The following is an 18,018-nucleotide window of genomic DNA, read 5'->3' on the forward strand; positions in this document are numbered from 1 at the left end:
GTCAATTTTATCAGTGCTTTTATTTGAGATTTCTTGTATTATGCTAGCTTTGCATGGACAAAATGTAACGACATGAACGGAAAACATACATTTTCTTCTTTCTCATATTAAGTATTATGGAAACTTCCAAATTTGAAATTACAACCACTCTTTTGATAGACCGTAATCAGGTTATCGCAATATGCAATTTTCGAACAGTAATGAAAATGAGGCTGTGGGGGATAGAAGTACACAGCGTGTGATGAGTTGATGTTGAACAACATACCGATTTTTCATCTGATGAAATGTCTTTCCAAAACGCTTTCAGTAGACAAAATGCCATAAATAGTTGACATTAAAAGTGACATGATCTAGGACCTCCGATTGTAAAGACAGTAAGTCTATACCTCACTGCCTCGTTTTCATGCTGGTAAAATACATGATATCTGCACTAATTAAGGTCTATTACAAGATTCAAACATCTGGTTTCAGGTACTCTTTGTAGATCCGCTTCACTCTTGCCAGTTCTCGCTCATCTGGTTTTATACTACCATACCAAGAATACCACAGTTCTCCAGAGCGGAGGGAAGATGGGGCGGGGGTTGGTGCCACAGCACCGTGAGTGTTTGAGTAGTCCTCCTTGGAGTAATCAACATGAGGTAACTGAACAGCCAGTAAACCTTAAACAGAGGGGAGAAGAATCAAGTCACATTAAGCTTTTAACACCAAATGATGAGATTTATCCTTCTCTTCTGGCTCTTTCATAAAAGGACTTGTGCACATTGGCATTTACAACAATGAAGAGAAAGTCAATTTACCACAATCTCTAGCAGTTTCTATGGCCTTGTTAAGTAGTTTCTGTTGTTTCATGCACACACCTGAGGAAAAATAAAAAGAGTAAAATGCTGATTAGATCTTGAGTATATCAGAAATATAATGTACGGAGTAAATAATTACCGGTTCGAGTGGGATCATGCACGATTCCTGTTTGAGGACTAATGAACTGCTGCAACAGATTCACATTCTGCAGGGGGAAAAAAAGTGTTTATTAGAGCAAATACCTTTGATGTATAAAACTGACATTTTCCACTTTAAAAAAATGACGGGTTTGAAAAACGCACCTTGTAATGGACAATGATGTTTGGATCACGACAGATGGGACAAGGGTTACCACATACCTTATCCCCTCTCTATGACAAGACAGACATCCTCATTAATACAAATTTAATGGACTGAAGAAAAAAAAAACATCTGAACAATCAATCAAATCAATCCAAAACAAATGTGTCCTACTTACAATACAAGTCTTTCTGGTCTTTTGAGGAGGGACGCCCCCCTTATGGTTCCTTCTGTAGTTAGACCACACAGGCTTGGATCCATAGCGCTCAATGTACTCTACAAGAGAGTTCAGACCAGCATTAAACACTGATTCACCACAAGTGCTTCATTTAATCATATAATCTATCATATTTACCTTCACTTTCTAAGTATTCCCATGGTCTGTCTGAATATCTAGACACTGTCTCTGAGTCTGTGTTTTCAGCAGCAGCAGATGATGATGATGATGATGATGATGACGATGATGATGATAAAGCACGAAACTTCAGAGGCAGTCCTGGAGCAGCACTTGAAGTTATGTTCCAATAACGAATGCTCTGTAATACAAAACGAGTGTTCGGTGAGGTGTTTGTACGCGAATGACTGCCCTATAACCACAACAAACACAATTATACATCCTGTATAAAACAACATTCATGATAAAAATGCTATCGGTAACCAACCAACCTGTGTTTGAATATTTCGTTGTAAAATGACAGGAAATGTGCGGGATATTGCTATTCCAATGCGTTGTATGGAGGTCGCCATTTCGTCTTTGGCAAAGGAAGTTGTTGAGAGGTTAAAGTGTACGTTTACGGAACGGAAGTGCGCGTTTATTGTTCGCCCTTTTTTTTCATTTTAAATTATTATTATTATAATTTTTGCTGATGTTTTGCTTTTTTTCTAGGAGTATTATTTTTGTTTATATAATAAATTATAATTTAAATGAATACAAAAAAACAATGTTTTATGCTATGTATTATCACTGAAAATACACCCAAATACACCCATCAGTTTCAATGAAAGGAATTAAACATTACATAAACATTACAAAGAGTATTCTAACCCCCATTTTGAACATAATAGCGTTATAGTAATTCACAGAAAGGTTCAGTCTACCTCAAAACAGCTAGTTCTTTAATGTGCATACACAAATATGCCTATATTATTGTACAATGATGCTGAGTCAATTCTTACATCATTTATACATTTAAAAAATGCCAACGATTTAATGATGATTATCTTTGCACCGGAAGACGGGGGGAGGGGGAGATGGGCGCGTCCTTCAACACATATGCTTCAACACACAAGGTCGTTTCGAGAGCGCGCTCGACAGGACCGCGTGATCATCAACTCCATTTCGTGTTGAAAGAAACGCCCGAAAGCGCGCGCACGAACCCATGATGACGTCAGAACTATATATACCGAGTCCCGCCCTTCCATAGCATTCCTGGATTTGTCTGAGGTAAGTGATGTGCTGGAGGTTGGTTCTCCACTTTTTCGATTTAAAAGACGATTTTTACCCCCAAGTCTGGCTATCACGTCAGTTTTTTTAATCAGCAAAAACGACCTTTCGACTATTCTCTGGATTTCCGCCGCCAAATAGTCGTTTTCACTAACGTCTCTTTGTGCTGTTGTTTCGTTTCAGGTGTGACTCGGTCTCAGTGAAGATCTGGCGTCGAGGATTTTTCAACCGTGTACGAAGATCAAACCCCCAAAAATTCAATTTTTCTACTCGAGTAACGGACATTCGCTTACTACTTTTTTTTGCTCCAGATTGTTCAAGAAGGAAAAGCTCAATTTCAGCCACTACAATCCCGCCCATTATGCCATTTTTCAGCCAGTAATGATAAAGTCATGACAGTTTACGTTCTCTTAAACTGTTAAAAAAAGCTGAAAATTGTTGCTGTTAAGCACAATATATTAATAGCAACCCGAGACGCAGAGGAGAGGTTTTAATAGTAAGTGTTCTTTCAAACCAATTTGAATCGAAACTGCGTAACAGTTAACCAGTTGTCTGTGTTGAAAATGATTCCAGATATAAATAGAGATTGCAGATTCCTAGCTGTATCGAGCCTGGCGAGCTAACTGCGCCACGGTTTCTAGAAGCAGACAGCATGCTGAGATAAAGCGAGGATAGAGTATGAGCTCACACCGCAAAGACCGAGCAAACGCCCTGCTTCTCTTTGTGTGTGAGACGGAGCAATCCTAATGATTACTACAGAAGCGATAAATAAATCATCGAATAATAAGCTAGTCATAAGCAATCTGTACATAAAGATTGCCAAAGGGAGAGCAGGAAGTGACTGTATATAATTGGGACTTTTTATAAACTGCATTCTTTTCAGAGGAGAGCTCACTGGAACAATCAACGCAATCTGCACATAAAGATTGCCAAGAGAGGCGCCTGTGGATTTAGCCGAGCGGGGGGGAAAGACTGAAAATCAACATTTTTATAATAATGTTAGGTGTTTTTAGTGTTTAGCGGAACCGGATACCGTTGATTTTGGTGAAATAAACCTACATAGTCGATGATGATTTATACAAATAAATAGCAGTCTGACTATAAAGATTGCATTTTTTGTTTTTTTGTATTGTGTGCTTAACGAGTGCGTAACGTTAGGTTAGGATATTATTTGTCTTGTCGACTTTGCTTTAAAATGGCGGACGGGTTGTGCTTTGCTCTGATCACTCGAGGCAATGGTGGCTTTGTTTTTCTGACTGGATCTACGGGAAATACTGTAGCTCGGAACGGCTGTCTCGCGTCGCCATCATCCCCATAAACAGCTCGAGGTATCGTCTTAATATCCGTGAGTCGCTAGCGGGGTAAATGTAGTTTACACTTTGTAAACGGGCGGGGGGAAATAGCCGTGGTATTTTTATTTTTTAAAACTTGTTTGAATTCAAAGATGGCGACCGGGCAACCGTTCTGTTGAGTGCAACTCTTATGCGGAGGCAAGTGGTTAAAGATAGTGGGCGTGGTTTATCTCTGACTCCAGCCAATCAGAGGAGACGCTGTCAGCTGCCATATGAGAGGGAGACTTCTACAGATGGAGGCAAATCCCCCTGTGGACACTATTGAGTAGATGCATATTCATATTACCGGCCTTTAGTCAGACCAACACTGGATGCTTTGTGTTGACAAGTTCTAAGGCAAAACCTTTGGGCGATTAGCTTAAAGATGTCAGTTGTTTATGTAACACTGGATTAAGAAAAAAGTAGAAGTAGGTGACATGGATTTGAACAAGATGTAATCTAAACTCGTTGTAGGAAGAATATTATTCAGGACTGGGTGAAATGTGACTTTAAACAATGTGTTTCTTCACATCTAAATTTAATCAAAAACTTGACAGATGCAATATTAATCTTTTCTTTCCAGTGAATGTACAATCTTGTTTGTTATGACAACTGTGACGTTTCCAGGAGTTGTGTTGTATTGTTCCGTGTTTTAGGAGTTCGCTTGTGACTATAAAAAGTTCTTCAACAACAGTGTTGCGGGTAAGACAAAACCTGATTTCTCACACGATCAAAAGTGCCATTAGTAGACCTTTTCCACTGTCTTGGAAATTATATTGAACATGGATTCAAACGTCGATAAAACCATTGCATGCTTATCAGTCGTAAAAATCTACATTGATTCGGTGCATATGTTTCTGTGTCATGTTCAATTCGCCCCGTTCTTCATTTTCAGCTGTAGTTAGTTGGTTGGTGTCGCCGGTGTCCAGCCAAGTGAAGTGTGCTGTAGTGAGAGGAACTGAAGGAGAAATAGTCTCTCTCAGCTGCTCTGCGTGGGCGGGGCGAATGACGTGCTCTCTCTCTCTCTCTCTCTCTCTCTCTCTCTCTCTCTCTCTCTCTCTCTCTCTCTCTCTCTCTCTCTCTCTCTCTCTCTCCCCATCTCTCTCTCGACCAGAAACACTATGCCCTCACCCGTCTCTTTGTAATATTAAGTCAGTTATTATTATCTCTCTTTTTTTAAGAATGTAAATTTTTATTGCATACATTCTATTTTTACTGTATTTTAATATATCTTGATCATATTTAATAATTGCATTTCTCATATTGCTTTGTGGCAAATACACGGTTTCGGTATTTTTTATCCAGAAATAACCGCCTGGTGGCGACATGCAGCTTAGAAAGAAGGTCTTGCTTTCACAGTCGCAAAAAAAAACCTCAAGTTAACCTTTAGAGAAAATACATTTATTTGCATAACTTAAGGAGTTTCTTGCAACTGGATACTTAACCACAAGATGGTAAAAATCAAGTCTTACAGAGTCTATTTCCTTCATTATGTTTGTATATATTCCTTACATCACGTTTAAATGTAACTTTTTTTTTAACCAAACATGGTCAAACATTATTTGGGTAATATGCATTTAATATGTAATATTGCATATTAAAGATAAATTATAATGAAGGAATACACTCACAAAGCGACTAAGGCTGAAGATGCATGGGGTAACTTTTTGAGCAGTGTTGCAACCAGATGAGAGACTGGGACCATGACCGATCTGAAGTATCCAGATAGACATTTGTTATCCTTTTTCAGTGTAAAAACTCCCAAGCAGCATTGCTCAAAAAGTTCCCCTGTCTATCATCAGCCTAAGGCACTTCAAAAAAATAATTTTATGACTTTTTTTCCCCTCACCTAGTGGTCCTAGACTCATACACATATATAGAAAACATACTTAATTTACTGAGATTTTAAAAACTGCATTATGTACCTGGAAAATATTAAAAGCATACTGTTTAAAATTAGTATACACATTGGTTCTACAGTATATCATATTAATATTTAACTACTAATGTACTTAGAGAAACAAAAATATTATTTTGATGCACTTCCTGTGTTCATCTTATGCACAGCATTAAGGTGGGAAGCTGGTAAGGTTAGTGACAGGTTTGGTGATATGGTTAGGTTGTGTGTATGTGTTGTATCAAATTATTAATTTAATTGTTAAAATGAAATTAAAAGACACTTTAAGCTAAAGTGGCCTCTACACATTTTATGTCCATCAACCTTATAACAATGACAATTTTGGATATGGGTGAAGACTTTGTGATCGTTTTCATGTTTTATAATGTAAGTCTAACTTGTATACACAATATACTGTAGAGGTTTTGGTTTTCATGCATCTCATTTTACTCTAGCATCTTTCATCTATTGATATTAGGTTATAGACAGATGGATCACAGCAGTGTCTAACAAAGAAGGATGAAGTTATATTAATGCCAGAGTTCCCGTGTGCATCACAGCTGCCAATGTGACAGTTCATTTCTGATAAACAAGAAAATCCAGTCAATCATTTGAACACTTTTACTGTTGCCTCCCTAGTTAGGTTTCAAATTCTTGTTATGAATGATAGTAGTTGCACTACAGTTGATTTTTCGAAGGATTACAAGGATTATTATAAAGATTACTTAAATACTAATAAAATTGTAAAAACTATGTTTAACTTTAAGTACATTTAAAAAAATTGATTTAGTCTTTCTCCTTATTTCTGCTTTTGCATCATTATTATTATTTAAGTGATATAATAATCTGAATGCACATTACTGATCACAGCCATTATATTATATTACATCAATCTTAACTACGTCCTTTGAACCTGTGATGTTTACTTTGGATAATGTACAGTGTGTATAAAAAGCAAGGTGGGTTTATGAGAGTGACATTACACATGTGATACAACACTTAACTTTTACATCTTTCATAATGACAGATTAAGAACTGAATCATACAGCGCTTATATAAGCAATAATCCAGTCTGAGTTTCTCATCTCATTAAATAAGTGACATACTTAATCAATTATTCAGTCTGCAATCTGCTGTTAAACTATAGCAGTTGTACCAGCTGCCCCTTTCCATTAGCAGAACCAGTAAATATTGACAGCCCAACAGACATCATATATGAAACATGTCATTTACCAAGAAGGATTCTTTGCAGTCAGTTGGAGTAAGATATGTAATTTCTTAGTCTTCCAACAGTTTTGGGGATCTAGTAATAATCTTAAATCCCAGCATTTTTCAATTACACAATTTTCTAAGTGATGAAACATGAGTTAGAACTATTGTTGTCTAAAGTATGTTTATTAATTAAGACATTACTTTATGATTGCACTTGTGATTGCAAATGACATAAAAGGTTTAGTGTGAACCTGAAAACTGCTAAGATGTTTGTATCTGATTCAGTACAATATATTAAAACACAAGTTTCTCTCCATTCTTTGAGTGAATGCAGTATTGACAGCAGCTGTGCTGTGATGTCTTTGGTAGTCATGTGACCATGTATGTTCCCAGTGTATTCAGAGTTTCTTGCTTCCAAGTTCTCTCAGATCCACAGTCGCCTTTGTAAATGTACATCACTAGGAACTTAGACTCAACACTGTCCTTGTGCTGTTCCAGTGAGCTCTCCTTGAGTGCCATTATCACATTATTTCAGGATTGATTGGTTGAATTCATGTCGTATCCCAGATTCTCCCCAGTGGCATAAGCACAAGAATAACCCGTGTTTTCTCTCCCTCTGTCAGTAAGCAGCAATGGCCGTGGGCCCGGTGGACCCCAGAGAGGTGCTGAAAGGAGTTGAATCTATGCTGGGGAAAGATGGAGAGCTACGAAGCCTTGAGGGAGTTGCTAAAGTCTTCAGGTGAGATGCTGTACCTTTTTTATTTTCTGGAGTCCTCTCAAAAAGCCGTCAATTCCTTTAACCAATAGTATTTCTAACATATTTTTCTTTTTTCAAACAGTCTCATGAAGGCCTCGCATAAAATGGTCAGCAGATGCATGTATCTGAACATCTTACTGCAGACAAAATCACATGATGTACTTAATCGGTAAGAGCAATAGCAATAAAAGATGAATAAAATTGAAACCTTTTTGCTTTCAAATTGATGTTTAACTCTTTCTCTTCTGCTCAGTTTCATTCGAGTTGGAGGCTACAAGTTGCTGAACTCTTGGCTCACCTACTCAAAGACCACCACCAACACCCCCCTGCTGCAGCTCATACTGCTCACCCTGCAGAAACTCCCCCTGACTGTGGACCACCTCAAACAGGTACTTCACCACACCACAACCCATAACACACACACACACATGCCCCCGCAGTCTTCTAACACCTGCTCTCTCTTCTGCTAGAACAACACAGCCAAGCTGGTGAAACATCTGAGTAAGAGCGGCGAGACAGAAGGTAAGAGCATGTGTTTCATGAATCAATGCCAGACAGTCTGCTTACTGTCTTCCAGAGCTCAGGTTTGAACTCTCTCTCTCTCTCTCTCTCAGAGCTGAGGAAGCTGGCGTCAGTGCTGGTGGAGGGCTGGATGGCTATTATCCGCTCTCAGAGCGTCTCCAGTGCAGCATCACCCAATGGTAGGGTTTCCAGTCTACATTGTCTTCGGTGTCACTCTGTTTTTTCCTTAAAGACTTGATTTACTGGCAAGGGGGCTTTCTATTATTGGCGAATAACCCAACTGTGTTTCCCATCAGACAAGAAACGGAAAAAGGAGGATGGAAAAGTGCGTCCAGAGGTGAAGCCCCGAGAAAAGGTAGCAGATGAGGAGAAGAAGAAAGACAAACCAAAAGCTTATGCTCCAAGTCACGCAAAGATCCGTTCTACAGGTTAGTCACCAGTTTTTTTGTTTTTTTTTTAACCATAAATGATTAATGTCCGTGTAATTTATCTTTTATAATAGACAACACATTTTTTGTTTCAGTAACATTTAGACCTTGTTTTAAAGTTCTTGTCTCAGAAACAGTTTTTATAAAAATGATCTGTTTAAATGTACGCCAAACATTGTGTCTTCAGGTTTGGAGGTAGAGAGTCCAGCTCCAGTTCCCGTGAAGAAACCCCCCCCTGCACCCCAACTTGGAGACAAATACAACATCAAGCCAGCGGTTCTTAAAAGACCAAAGTAAGTGGAGACTCGTTTCCTTCCTGAAAATAATGAGCAGTCACATTAAATCCAGGACGATTTGAATGAATGCAGTTTTACTTCAGAGGGTTTGGAAATGAATCATTAAACTCAGACTTTGTTTATTCAGCACATCGCCGATGGACGCACCACCAGTGGAGAAGAAGTACAAGCCCCTTAACACCACCCCCAACTCTGCCAAAGAGATCAAAGTCAAACTTATACCCGCACAGCGTGAGTATGCCCATTCAGCACCTGCAATATGATTATGATAATCTGCACTAGAGTAGAGTTTCCCCTCCGACTGGTGCTTAATATCCGTCTAATATCCTCTTCCTTGTAGCGATGGAAGCCACTGGATTTTTGGATGCCCTCAACTCCGCTCCAGTGCCTGGCATCAAGATCAAGAAAAAGAAAACAAAAGCAGTTTCCCCTACCTCTAACAAGGTGTGCCACATCAGACAACCCTCGTTTGTGTTTGTGCTTCATGGATTTTTATTTTCCCCAGACGTATAAAATCACAAATAAATCACAAATTTTCTTGTGCCCCACAGCCCTGTCCGTTTGACAGCAGGCCGCAGTCATACTCAGGCACACAGGCCAAACCGTCTTCCCCTGAGACGCCCTCGTCTCAGACACCCCCTCATGAGAACCCAGACCTGGAGCAGCCCGGCACACCCGTGCCCACCGAGGACCCCGAGGCAATGGAAACCGGTGAGTCCTGCTGCATAGAAAAGGGTCACAGCCTCACTAAGAGAGCCATATGAAAGAATGTGCTGAATTGAAAATGCCTTGTTTTGTGTTTTTAAGGTGATAAACCCAATGCTCTGGCTGAACCTCGCGGTGAGGAAGAGAGTCTGACTAAGAAAGGAAAGAAAAAGAAAAGTGTTCGGTGGGCGGAAGAGGATCATCTCAAAGAATACTTCTACTTTGACCTGGATGAGACTGAGAGAGGTAAAGCAACACTTTCTTCACTTACACTCCTGGACGAAAGTTTGAAGTCTGTAAGGGTTTTGATACAAAATAAAGTAAAATACATAATAATAAAACTAATCATATTATGAAATATTATTATAATACAAAAAATGAAAATGTGATTGGTTTAATAATAATCATCACTCTTTATCCCTCTACCTCAGTGAACGTTAATAAAATTAAGGACTTCGGTGAGGCGGCTAAACGGGAGCTGATGATGGACAGGCAGACGTTTGAAATGGCTCGTCGTCATTCTCACGACACCATGGAGGAGAGGGTGCCCTGGACTCCTCCGCGACCCTTGACCCTCGTAGGAAGTCTGGTCATTCCTGGTTCCACCAGCAGAGAGAAGATGATCCAGAGAGACCGAGAGATGGGCATTCTGCAGGAGATCTTCCTCACTAAAGAGAGGTAAGACAACACTTTGATAACTTTCACACAACATTCACATTGCATTTAATGCCCACAATATGGTGTAAACATAGCCACATGATGTAGGCTGGGAATCCATTTGGATTTAAATGGATTATATAAAGTCTGTGAAGAGTATTGCTCTTTAGGTCCATTTTATTTCAGATTTAGTATTTATTTAGTATTTATCATTTTTTTAAGTATTATAATTTTTTAATTATTAAAAATAGGTTTCTCATACTTTTTTTTTAAGTGTTTTTAATAGATGTTTAAAACCCTTGCTCAAATGAATCCTTCACTTTGGTGAATAAAGTAAAGAGGTTTAAAGATGTTTATTTCATATTGTCTTTATAAGCCTGTATGGTTTGTTTCCTTTCTCTCTGCAGTGTTCCAGACAGTCCTCACGAGCCTGACCCTGAGCCGTATGAGCCCATGCCTCCTCGACTCATCCCACTGGATGAGGTACGTTTTATATATATATATGAATTCCCCTTCCATTTCTCTTTCCTTTCATTTCGAAGTGTCAGATGTGGTATGTCGTTGACCTCTTTCTTCTTCTGTGGTGTTGTAGGACAGCAGTATGGAGGAGAGTTACATGGAGCCCGCTGACGCTGCTGCCTCTGGTGGCTCTAATGAAGGCTCCAAGCTGCCTCCTGTTTTAGCTAACCTCATGGGAAGTCTGGGCAACAGCGGCCGCAGCCCTCAGGCGCAAGGCAACACCCCACCAGCCAGTAATAACCCCGCTGTTAATGTGCAGGAACTACTCTCATCTATTATGGTAAGCCAAAATCTGTATCTACATGTTATTCACCATGAGAAATTGCAGAGTCTTTGATTTGAAGCATCTCTTCTTGTTTTCAGGGTGCTCAGGGATCGAACCAGTCTCCAGAGGACCTGATCAAACAGCCTGACTTCTCGGATAAGATCAAGCAGCTTTTGGGTTCCCTGCAACAGAACCAGAATCAGAACCAGAGCCAGAACCAGCCTGCTAATCCTCCGCCAAGTACGTGTTTGCTCTCATTAACAGCACTGCTATGTTGAGGAATAACTGGATGATGGTTAAGCAGTGTATTTAATGTTCTGTTTCTCTCACTTCATAGTGAACACGGGTCTGCTTGGCCATGGCCCCGGCATGAACATGAACCACATGAACAACATGCCGATGCCCATGAATGGGGGTTTCCCTCCAAACAAGCCCCCTGGACCACATTTTAACCATCCTCGTCTTCCTCCTCCTCCTCCTCCCCATGGCCACGGACCACCCTTCAACCCCGGCGGGCCACGCATGATGGGTCCTCCGCCCGGTCCACCGGGCCGCGGGGCGGACAACGGCAACTACTGGGGCGACGACTCCATGAGAGGAGGCCCACACCGGGGAGGACACTTCCACCGGGGCAGAGGGAGAGGAGGAGACCCGGGCTTCAGAGGACGAGGGGGACGCGGAGGACCACGTGGGGGACACAACAACATGGGTGGTAAGTTTGATGGCAAAAACGCTTTTAATTTTCCAACATTTAAAACGAGCATGCAAGTAATCTTTTCCTTTGGTTTCAGACATGTCAAATAGGTCGGTGTGTCGCCACTTCATGATGAAAGGGAATTGTCGGTATGAAAACAACTGTGCGTTTTACCACCCCGGTGTTAATGGACCACCGCTTCCTCCCCAGCACGGACACTAACACACCCGAAAACTGCTGTTCCTTGAACTCACCACTAGTGGGCAACAGGACTCAAAATGAGCCTCGTGTACAGGAACTGAAATAGGGCATGTTTGCGTCTGTGACAGCACAATCCCACCCGTTTCCTCCGACTGTACAGTTGCTTCAACAGGATCTGAACATGAACAGTTTCTTCTCCACTTACACTAATTTCCCACATCTGGAAAGCTGTGAGAAGATCTGAGATCCTCTGTGAAGAGTCAGACAGTGTCTAAACCTATTACTTGACTTTTGCGGCCTACATGTAAATAGTGATTCCTGGAGATGGAGATTGATATGTCTATTTTTATTGTGATTCTGTGTATTACTAACCTGACTGCTAAAGATTGTACTACATAACTGTAACCACTAGGACAAGGTGTAAATAATGGTCTTCAGCCAGTGGTGGACAGTGACTTCAGCTTCTCCCGGTGGCCAAAACACAAGAATTATAATGGACACGTCAGTTATTAGTGCAGTTTGGATTTGCGTGATGAAATGTACACTTCCAAAAGATGTTAAGAGCACAGAAATTTTATTTGAAGATTCTTCTGGTTGAATTCAGTCCCTGGGAAGTTGCTGTCCTGTTTGATGTTTTACTTTCGGGTTTCTATCGAAGAGGGAGAAACCATACTTCTATGAAATGTGTAGATGCTGTCAAATTTACAGATCTGAATCACACACGGTCCGTCTTTTTTTCATTTCATGATATTTAGTGTCAAAAAATACTCTGGAAAGCACTGAAAAGCATCCATGAATTGGCATCATGTTAACTTTATGCGCCAAATTGGAAATACTATAGGGATAGATAGTATTCAGACCCATTACCTTTCACATCTGGGCACAAAATGCAGCATTTTTGAAGTCCCGCTTAATACTTGAATTGATACATTGTGTTGGAAAGTGATCCTGGCCTGCTAAAGAAATATCAACTGTTGTTCTGTGTCGTGTGACAATCAGGAGAATTAGTGATGATTTCTTATTTGATGTTGATGCTGTGGTTTGATTTGCTTCGCTGTGATTTTGATTTGCTTCGATGTTCTCGGACCCGTGTGAGTCTGTCCTTCTCTGTCGGTGTTCAGCTGAGCCGAACCTGGGCTACAAACCACTTTCAAGGCCAAACATATTCAAGGTGTTTTCTGTGAAAACAGTGGCCATTGTCTCTTGTGGGACTCGATTTTCTTTTTCATTTTTTTTTTTTTTTTTTCAATTTTTTTGGATTCACCATTTTCCCATGATTTTATTTTGATACAAGTCTGATGATTTTTTTCTTTTTCTATTATTGGTGAAGAGATGTCTATGTGTCAGAGCGCCGCATAAACCCAATAAAAGGCACATTCAGAAATGTAAGGTGTTTTTCTAATTGTAAATGAATAAACGTTGCGGAATTCACCAGAATGTGCTGTCTTCTCAAACTAGCTTTTATTTTTAGAGCAAGTGTCAATATATAATGACCACTCTCTCTCTCAGTGCCTGTTTGCATTGTGTAACCTCTAAATGCTTCATTGTTTGAATGTCAAACAGGGTTACTGAATTTCCCTCGCCCTCTCATGGCAGTCCGGTGCGGGTGCGTTTGACTTCCTGTCTGTCAGATCCGTGTTCTCAGGGCGGAGTCGGGTGCAGAGTGTGTGTGATGAGGAGTGGCCTGTGCTCCCAGCCCTTCTGGTTAAATATTGACTTCGGCTTCGTAGAATTTCTGCTCGCGTGCAAGGTGCAGGAAGTATAAATTAGAGTTAAGGACACCTCAGCAATTGATTCATCCTATGTAGAATTCGTTTCATTTTTACGAGCTTCAGTCTGTCTTCAGCCATTGTACAGGAAAATTATTTGAAAAAAAAAAAAAAAAAAACTACTACTTTGCTGAGCATAAAAACATCCAAGCAGTTCTGTGACCGTGATGCTAAACTAGAATGCTGTTGTCAAGTATTGTTTTACATTCAAATTAATCTGTTTGCTATATGTTTATTTCCACAAAATAAATGAATAAAGCAAGGTTTTTAAGATGTGTTCAGACAAGCTAATTTTCTTGCTAACAAACTTGCAAATAAACACTATTGTTTAAAGGTTTGGGGGTCAATAATTATATATTTTTGCCAACTATTAAAATACAAAACATATTATATATAATAAGATTTTAAATGATACAATTTATACAGAAATATTTACATACTTGTATAACAATATAGTACAATACATTATTTCAAATATATTACATATTAATTTATGCAAAATATTTATATTTCAAGTAAATTATGTCCTTTGGTATTTCTGTTAATCCAAGGACCCTGAAAAATACTCTATCAATAATTAATAATGCATGGTTTCCACAGAAATATTTAATCACAAATGTTTTCCCAAGTTGAAAGTAATTAGAAATGTGTCTTGAGCAAAAAAAAAATCAGCATATTAAACTGATTTCTGCAGGATCACGTGATTTCTGAAATCTGGAGTAATGATGCTGGAAATTCAGCTTTCATCACAGGAATAAATTAATATTTAAAATTAATTAAAATAGGAAAACACTCATTTTAAATGCTAATAATATTTCACAATGTTACAGTTTTTTTTTTTATTAAATTAATGCTGACATGGTGGGCATATGAGACTTCTTTCTGAAAATATATTATTTAAAATAATGTTATTTTATTATATTATGTAGTGTTCTATTTATATAAATGCATAATTCATTCATTCATTCATCCGTTCATGCGTTCATTTTGCTTTATACTATAATTATATGTTTGTTATTATTATTATTACTATTATTATTATTATTATTACAAACATTTCCTGAAGGTTAAGCACCTTTTTACTTTGATATAAGGATCAAATAATAGTTGACATAGTTGAAGCACATCCTCAGTTGTCTGTTTTGTGTGTGTGTGTGTGTGTGTGTGTGTGTGTGTGACAGACAAACCTTTAGTTTGTAAGTTGGAGTACGTCGTACCTATAATTTTCAGAATAATATAGGGACAGTGAAATGGCCAGCTGAAGCACGGAGAGATTGAAGTCATAAAAAGACTGGATTCATTGAGTCTGAGCGGAGCTGGTTGTTGTGGACTCAATTCCACTCGGCACAAAGACACCATTGATCCTCGGCTGGTCACATTACACCACAGCCGCTACTGGAAAGATGCTTTGTCAGGCCTTCGTTTCAGAGAAAGTCATACACGTACCTCTCCAGCTCACCAGCAATGACTTGCTCCGGAAGTGTTAACACTGCCTACGTTTGAGCAACTCCACAGAGGATGTTACACAATAACGTCTACAACTGCCATGGAATACAGATATCACTATCATTTCAAAATGATTTAGCAAAATGTCACTTGCAATGCTTTTCCTTTACAAGAACTGGTATTTCATAAAACAAAGTAAATGAAAAGCGAGAAAAGAAAAGAAAATATATATTTTTAATAATAATAAACGGTTAAACAGAAAAAAAGATTCACCAAAATCCTTCGTCTTAAGGACACGTCAGCCTTTTCAAAGGAACAGTGTTCGAGAAACTTCCTTTTGAGCGCTTCATTAAGCAAATGTTTAAAGGGCAGGATTTCACCAGCAAACTATACATTGTATATAGATTATATTAAGAATCCTGTATACAATACACACCCTATTATATTAAACAGGACAGATCATAATGCACTACTCAGTTAAAATGTCCAAATATTCTTACATGCAGATTGCATGCAGATGCAATAACACATTTTTCAATAACATATAAAGATAATTAAAATCTGTCGATGGGTTTCTCATTCTAACACCACGTCATGCTTTAAATTATGAAAGCCCATTAATGTAGCCCTCTGACATCACGGATCAGAGATCAGCCAATCCTAAAAAGCCCAATCATACTAGCCTTCGGTAGCTTATCACGACTATCTGGTGACCTGTCTTTGGTGCCAGGCTCAATGCAAAGTTTGCTTGCAAAATAAGGCTGAATAGCATTAAAGCACAGAATCACATTCCAGAACAGAAGAGGGGTGGGCGGAGCTTCAGGTGAACATGTATAAGAGCTATACAGGTGAGAGAGAGAGAGACCAGGAGTCTAAGTCTGAACTCACTCAGCAGGGCACAGACGAGAACAGGTGAGAAGCCAACATTACAGGGACTTGTGCTGCTATTTTTCTCTGAAAGCTTTGCTACGGGTTGTTTTCCAGCACGCAACACCACTAACTCCTGGGACTGAATGAAAAGCATGCTTTGTCATTTCCTAACGTCTATATATTGAAATGTTTCATTCTTTTAGCTTACGAAGATGCTCAAAGGATTACTGTCGGTGCTCTTGGTCCTGGTGACCTTGTCTTCTGTCATGGGGAAACCTGACGCGACCACTCCAAAGAAAGAGAAGAGGATTCCTCAGACACTCTCCAGAGGTCAGCTTCATGAAAACACGCCAGCATATTATTTTCAGTGGCTTTTGTAAAACTAAAGCTAAGAAGAGTGCTGTAGTGAGCCGTTAGAATAGCATAACTGAAGCTGCATGCAAAAACTGAGGAACAGTTTCTTTAAAGTTGCATTCATGATTCATATTCGGTATTCTTTTCCTTTCAGGATGGGGTGATCAGCTGATTTGGGCACAGACATATGAGGAAGCTCTGTTTTGGTCACGATCCAAGTGAGAAAAGCTTGCTCTTATATAGAGTATATGGTGTTTGATCATCAGTTAAGTGTCTATTGATGATTGATGAACTCGAATAATCTGTTTAATTAGAAACAAGCCCCTCATGGTCATCTTTCACCTGGAGGACTGTCCACACAGCCAGGGTAAGGCTTGACTTTTACTCTGACATTTGCAATGTTGGTTAGTTTAAAACTCTCAATTTGTTCTTCATGTTTGCATTATTGTTGTATTTGGATATGTTTTATATAATTTAATCAGCTCTGAAGAAGGCTTTCGCTGAGGATAAAGTCATCCAGACGTTGGCCGATGAGGAATTTGTGATCTTGAACTTGGTGGTGAGTAACACTTTACTATTTATTAACATCAGACCTACTTAATTACACTAGTTAAAAATAATTTTAAGGCATTTAATTCCATTATTAACTAAAACTAAATTTACTCTGCTAGTGTTAATATTACTCAATATCTAACATGAACTAACACTGAACAGCATTTTTTATTAACTAACATAAAATAAGCAAATGTACAACTCTTTGTTAATTAATGCATAATGTAGTTAGTGCAATCTCTAGGTTCTAGTCTGTCTGTTATGTGTATAGATGTCTGTAAATTGACAAAGTCTTGTCTTTTACAGTACGAGACCACAGATAAACACTTGTCTCCTGATGGCCAGTACGTTCCCAGAATCCTCTTTGTCGGTGAGTTGATTTATTCATGACAGATACATAACAATGCTACACATTATGAAGTAGTCTGCATGAATGATTCAAATCGTTCTCGTTTTCCAGATCCCTCCATGACTGTCCGTGCAGACATCACCGGCCGTTATTCCAACCGTTTGTACGCCTATGAACCTGCGGATATGAAACTCTGTAAGTCTGAACGCTGTCGTAATGCCAACATTAGTTATTCCACGTCATCATACTGACAGCATCGTTCATTTGGTTTTGTTTCCACAGTGTTGAGCAACATGCAAAGAGCCTTGAAGTTTCTGAAGACAGAGTTGTGAACACAAAAGCCTAGTCTTTTTGTCCGCCAAATGGAAATTACTTCCCTGAGGGTCACTATTATTCTGTCATTTGTTTACTGATGGCATGAAGCGCACTGTACTGTACAAAATAAAAATAAAAAAATGTGTTAGAGTAGATTGTTACGGTAAACTTAAGGCTTTCTTTTCATGTTTTTTCAATAAATGAAGTTTCCTGAAAACGTGTTCATCCTGGTCATTTGTTTAAGCAGTTATGTTTGCAATGGTTATTCAAAGCAGAGGCCGAGTGGGTTTTAAAGGGACAGTTCACCCAAAAATGAATTTGAATTAGAAATTGTTTC

General features: G+C 39.1%; 3 protein-coding genes across 4 annotated transcripts; 2 read left to right on the forward strand and 1 right to left on the reverse strand.

Moving 5' to 3' along the window:
• Position 1: 1 nt before the first annotated feature.
• Positions 2 to 1,912, reverse strand: mrps18b (mitochondrial ribosomal protein S18B). Its single transcript, XM_026256986.1, has 7 exons — positions 1,765 to 1,912; positions 1,454 to 1,634; positions 1,277 to 1,374; positions 1,101 to 1,169; positions 937 to 1,003; positions 798 to 857; positions 2 to 659 (listed from the first exon to the last, which is right to left on the reverse strand). Exons 1-7 carry the CDS (start codon positions 1,843 to 1,845, stop codon positions 454 to 456), a joined length of 762 nt encoding a protein of 253 aa, XP_026112771.1. The 5' UTR covers positions 1,846 to 1,912; the 3' UTR covers positions 2 to 453.
• A 517-nt stretch (positions 1,913 to 2,429) lies between these two features.
• Positions 2,430 to 14,068, forward strand: ppp1r10 (protein phosphatase 1, regulatory subunit 10). Of its 2 annotated transcripts, none has more exons than XM_026256985.1 (19): positions 2,430 to 2,542; positions 2,726 to 4,575; positions 7,606 to 7,721; positions 7,822 to 7,908; positions 7,993 to 8,128; positions 8,210 to 8,261; positions 8,354 to 8,440; positions 8,558 to 8,689; positions 8,877 to 8,982; positions 9,113 to 9,216; positions 9,326 to 9,429; positions 9,537 to 9,696; positions 9,793 to 9,936; positions 10,122 to 10,368; positions 10,755 to 10,830; positions 10,940 to 11,146; positions 11,230 to 11,371; positions 11,469 to 11,843; positions 11,923 to 14,068. In XM_026256985.1, exons 3-19 carry the CDS (start codon positions 7,615 to 7,617, stop codon positions 12,045 to 12,047), a joined length of 2,391 nt encoding a protein of 796 aa, XP_026112770.1. In that variant the 5' UTR covers positions 2,430 to 2,542; positions 2,726 to 4,575; positions 7,606 to 7,614; the 3' UTR covers positions 12,048 to 14,068. The 2 variants fall into 2 exon arrangements, with proteins under 2 accessions (XP_026112770.1, XP_026112769.1); XM_026256984.1 differs by having other exon boundaries at positions 2,726 to 3,038.
• Positions 14,069 to 16,014: 1,946 nt separating this feature from the next.
• agr2 (anterior gradient 2) lies at positions 16,015 to 17,902 on the forward strand. The gene is made up of 8 exons (XM_026257016.1): positions 16,015 to 16,153; positions 16,315 to 16,441; positions 16,620 to 16,683; positions 16,780 to 16,832; positions 16,948 to 17,024; positions 17,324 to 17,387; positions 17,478 to 17,561; positions 17,649 to 17,902. The coding sequence occupies exons 2-8, from the start codon at positions 16,324 to 16,326 to the stop codon at positions 17,696 to 17,698; spliced, it is 510 nt and encodes a 169-aa protein (XP_026112801.1). The 5' UTR covers positions 16,015 to 16,153; positions 16,315 to 16,323; the 3' UTR covers positions 17,699 to 17,902.
• Positions 17,903 to 18,018: the final 116 nt, after the last annotated feature.

The sequence above is a fragment of the Carassius auratus genome, unplaced genomic scaffold, assembly GCF_003368295.1.
Source record: "Carassius auratus strain Wakin unplaced genomic scaffold, ASM336829v1 scaf_tig00214186, whole genome shotgun sequence".
Taxonomy (NCBI): Eukaryota; Metazoa; Chordata; class Actinopteri; order Cypriniformes; family Cyprinidae; genus Carassius; species Carassius auratus.